Source organism: Gopherus flavomarginatus, chromosome 5 (genome assembly GCF_025201925.1).
Source record: "Gopherus flavomarginatus isolate rGopFla2 chromosome 5, rGopFla2.mat.asm, whole genome shotgun sequence".
NCBI lineage: Eukaryota > Metazoa > Chordata > Testudines > Testudinidae > Gopherus > Gopherus flavomarginatus.
Window position 1 is genome coordinate 774744 of NC_066621.1, and position 4510 is coordinate 779253.

Consider the following 4510-nt stretch of genomic DNA (forward strand, 5'->3'; position numbering starts at 1 on the left):
TCTGTTTCAGGATTCAAGGGGTTGAATCACAGTGATCTTCCAGGGTAACCCAGGGAGGGGAAGCCTGGAGGAGGCAATGGTGAGGGAAAGGGTTTACTTTCCTTGTGTTGAGATCCAGAGGGTCTGGGTCTTGGGGGTCCCCAGGCAAGGTTTTGGGGGGACCAGAGCGTAGCAGGCACTGGAATTCCTGGTTGGTGGCAGCGCTATGGGTTCTAAGCTGGTAATTACGCTTAGAGGAATTCATGCTGGTAGCCCATCTTTTTGGACGCTAAGGTTCAGAGTGGGGATTATACCATGACAGCCCCCCACCCCAGGCTGGGATCCAAGTTACCCTGGTGATGCTCTAGATCCCAGGCTGGGATCCAGGTTACCCTGGTGATGCTCTAGATCCAAGCTGGCCCCCCTGGCTGGGATCCAGGTTACCTTGGTGATGCTGTAGACCCCAGCTGGGCCCCCAGACTGGGATCCAAGTTACCCTGGTGATGCTCTAGACCTCAGCTGGCCCTCCCCCAGACTGGGATCCAGGTTACCCTGGTGATGCTCTAGACCCCAGCTGCCCCCCTGCAATCCAGGTTACCCTGGTGACGCTCTAGACCCCAGCTGCCCCCCCACCCCAGGCTGGTATCCAGGTTACCCTGGTGATGCTCCTAACCCCAGCTGGCCCATGGCCAAGATCTGGGATACCATGGCGATGCTCTAGCCCCCATCCCTCGCCCCACAAGGAGCTGAGTTCAGGCAAAGTCATCACCAGGAGCTTTAATGTAGCAGGAACACAGGGCGCATCACACACATGGGGGTGTTCAGACCTCAGAGATGGGGAAGGGCCATTTGGACCCGGATCCAGACCTCGGTCCTCCAGTCAGAACCAGGATCCCACCCCCCACATTAATTGACGTGCAAACAGCATCTGCATGAAATACACCATGGGTGCGTATCGGGGGTCATGACCCAGAAGTAATAGTGGTTAAAGTCAAGGTGTCAAAGAGCCAGAGGAGGCCCAAGGGCCAACAACCTGGGGTTGAAAGGTCAGAGGCTATGAGTTCAAAGGTCATATATTGATTGTAGTGAGATTAAAAGGTGAATGACACACAAGTCTGCTTCAAGTGGCCAAGGGTCAAAGGTTAATCAGCCAAAGGCTGAAGTACACAGGTAAGGGGCCAAGGGTCAAAGTTCAACACTCTGTAACTAAGTGGCCAACCCACAACAAATCAAAAGGTCAAAGTTCAGGTAGCCAATTAAGTGTCAAAGTTCATAAACAGAAGGGTCAAATTGCAACTGTCCAAGGTTCAGGGGACCAGGAGGTCACAGCTGGCCAACCTGGGGTCAGATTTCTTGGGTCATGGGGCTCAGTCAGCCTTCCTGGGTCTGAGTTCAGAGGTCACAGGGCTCAGCCAGCCACCCCAGGTCAGAGTTCAGGGGTTGCGGGGTCAGCTGACTGGCCTGGGGTCACAGTTCAAGGGTTGCAGGGCTCAGCTGGCTTCCTTGGGGCTCTGGGGTTCGAGGATCTGGACGTGGGTGAAGGGGAAGTGCCCGCTGCGCCCGTTCAGCTGCCCCTCCCACTGCCCGTTGATGTTCATCTTCGTCACCGTGATGATGTCACCCACCTGGGGGTCAGAGGGCAAAGGTCACTGAGTCCAACTTCTCTCCGGAGCAGCCCTAGTCACCCCTACTGCCCCTATCTCCCGACACCTGGGTCCCCAGAATCAAGGACCAATTTCCCTCCTGCCCCCAATGCTCCCAGACACCTGGGTCCCCTAGGGTGCAAGGTCAATACCCCCTCCCTTGCCTTGATCCCCCCAAATCAGACGGGACTAATTCTGTCCGTCTCTGGCTGGACGCAGGGTCCCTGGGATCCATTCCCCCAGAATACCCGGACCCCTCAGGATCCTGAGGGCTGATTCCCTCATATACTTGGGTCCCCTGGAATCCAGGTCCTGCCACCCCCAGACTCCTGGGTCCCCTGCGCACTCACCTCAAAAGCCAGCGCCGTCTTGTCGTAGGCATTGGGTACCCGCCGCTGTACTGCCCTGGCCACCACCGGGCCATTGCGGGGGCTGGGCAGGGGCACCGGGGGGCTGCCTACACTTGGGTGGGCATAGGGCCCCAGCAGAATGCCGGCCTGGGGGCGCCAGGGCTGGACATAGGGCACCGGGATCATGCCCACCCGCCCATCGACCCGCTGGGCCGTCCACCACTGCTCCTCCGGCTTGCCCAGCACCCGGAGGGGATCCCCCTTGCGGAAGGGCAGGTCCTCCTGATCATTGCCGCCAAAGTCGTAGAGAGCCTGCACCCACTCGCAGGCCTGGGTGGGGCCAGCAGCCAGTGCCACTGGGTCCCCTGCCCCCTCGGCGGGGGGTGGTGGGGCCGGGCCGGGCAACGCAGGGCCCCGGCACACAGGCACCACAAGCGTGGTGGTGTCCAGATAATGCACCCGGTAGAAATCCAGCAGTGCTGGGAGTCCCTCGAACTCCTGATCCCCGATCTTCAGACGGCCCGGCAGGCTGTTAATGATGTAGTGAGACACCTGGGTGGGTTGGGGGGCCAGGGAGAGATGGGGGTGGAGATAGGGACAGACAGACAGGGTTACACATTGGACATTCACCACCCCCCCCGCCCCCATTATCATCCCCCCCAGACTTCTGGGTTCTTCCTGGATCTAGGGTTATTTCCTCCCCCAAAACCCATGGGCTCCCCCGGTAATGCTCCTCCTGACCCCCACGTTGTCCCTTCCTCTCCTGCCATTCCCAGTTGCCTTCCCCTCACTGGCTTCGTAGCCGGTTCCCCCTCCCTCCCCAGCCCCCCTCACCTTGGCGTTCTCGCTGACCGAGAGGACGTAGTCCCCAGGGCAGGTGGAGCTGTCTCTCACCAGGAAGGTGCCAGGCCGGTGACCCTGGAGACAGGCTGCAGCCTGCTGGCGGCTTAGCGACCCCATGTACCACTCGTTGGAGTCCCCGAAAGAAGACATGGCTCTGGGAGGGTAGCGGGGACTCCTCCTTCACGGGCACTCCCCAATTCCGATGCAGCCCCCTCAAATCCACAGGTGAGCCCTCATATTTAAGGGGAACCCCCCAGCCCCTCAAATCTCCAGGGCATATAGCTCCCAAATTAAGAGTCCCCTGAATTCCCCTGCAAGGAAACAGCCCCTCAAATTACCACTCCCTCCCTTCTCCCTCCCAAACCCTCTCACTTTGTTGGCAAGCAGCACCCCTCAAACTATTCTGGTGCCCCCTAGAGCCCTTCTCCCAAATGCAGCCACCAGAGGAGCACTCCTAAATTACGTCCCACCCCAATGCAGACCCCCCCACATAATGCCAACCCTGGGGCATCCCTAAATTCTGCCCCAGGAGCCCCTGTCCTCCAATGAACTGCTCCTGTGCACCCCTAAAATCCCTCCCCAGCACTCTAAAATTCCTGAGCACCTTCTAAATCCTCCCCAGGCACCCGCTGCCCCTCTGCAGTCCCCCCAAGTCCTGTGTACCCCAAATCCCTCTCCAGTGCAGCCCACCAGTGCCGAGCACCCCCAAACCTATCCCCTCCCCAATGCAGCCCCTCCCGCGTGTGCACCCCAAACCCTGCTCCCTCCCCGAATGCAGCCCCTCCTCTCCTCTGCACCCCAAATCCCTCCCCGAATACAGCCCCTCCCGCCTGTGCACCCTAAATCCCTCCCCCAATGCAGCCCCTCCCACCTCTGCACCCCAAATCCCTCTCCGATGCAGCCCCTCCCGCCTGTGCACCCCCAAACCCTGCTCCCTCAGCGAATGCAGCCCCTCCCACCTCTGCACCCCAAATCCCTCTCCGATGCAGCCCCTCCCGCCTGTGCACCCCCAAACCCTGGCCCCTCCCCCAGCGCACCGCCCTCCGCCGGGGCTTGGCCCCGCTGGCACCGGCCGCTGCCCCTCCCCCAATTCGCCTCCGCCAGCCCCAGCCCGGTCACCGCGGCAACATGGCGAGCGGAAGTGACGCGCCGGCCCCGGTGGCCGCCATGGCGGGGGCTGGCAGGAGGGGCTGGCGGCCATCTTGGGGGTGGGCAGGACGCCTGGGTTCTCTCCGGGGGGCGGTCTCGGAGCCCGGACTCCTGGGTTCTCTGCCCGGCTCTGGGAGGGGAGTGGGGGCTGGGGGGTCAGAGCAGGGGGGCTGGGAGCCAGGACTCCTGGGTTCTCCTTGGCTCTGGGAGGGGAGTGGGGGCTGGTGGTTAGAGCAGGGGGGCTGGGAGCCAAGACTCCTTGGTTCTCTCCGGGGTGGGGGGTCTCGGAGCCCGGACTCCTGGGTTCTCTCTGGGCCCTGCGAGGGGAGGGGCAGGGTCTGTCCAGCTCCTGCCTGAGCCCAGACTGGGTGACGATGTAATAATAGTTGGTTTTTATGCCCAGGTTTAGGTTCAGCTCGGTTGGGATGAACAATGCCAATAGCCCCCAGTGGATTAGCCACAGCTCAATACCCGATAGTCCTTTACTGATCAATCCGTCCTGGCCGGGTCTGTGCCTGCCATTGGGAGCCCAGCAGTGACCCGCTG

General features: G+C 61.1%; 1 protein-coding gene across 1 annotated transcript; it reads right to left on the reverse strand.

Moving 5' to 3' along the window:
• Positions 1–741: 741 nt before the first annotated feature.
• Positions 742–3588, reverse strand: LOC127050831 (crk-like protein). Its single transcript, XM_050952401.1, has 3 exons — positions 2807–3588; positions 1973–2524; positions 742–1604 (listed from the first exon to the last, which is right to left on the reverse strand). Exons 1-3 carry the CDS (start codon positions 2963–2965, stop codon positions 1470–1472), a joined length of 846 nt encoding a protein of 281 aa, XP_050808358.1. The 5' UTR covers positions 2966–3588; the 3' UTR covers positions 742–1469.
• Positions 3589–4510: the final 922 nt, after the last annotated feature.

Coding starts and splice junctions, on each gene's coding strand:
- LOC127050831 (XM_050952401.1), bottom strand. CDS start 2,965: ATGTCTTCTTTCGGGGACTCCAACGAGTGGTACATGGGGTCGCTAAGC. Junction 2,525..2,806: donor CGGTCAGCGAGAACGCCAAG/GTGAGGGGGGCT, acceptor CAACCCACCCAG/GTGTCTCACTACATCATTAA. Junction 1,605..1,972: donor AGACGGCGCTGGCTTTTGAG/GTGAGTGCGCAG, acceptor TCTGACCCCCAG/GTGGGTGACATCATCACGGT.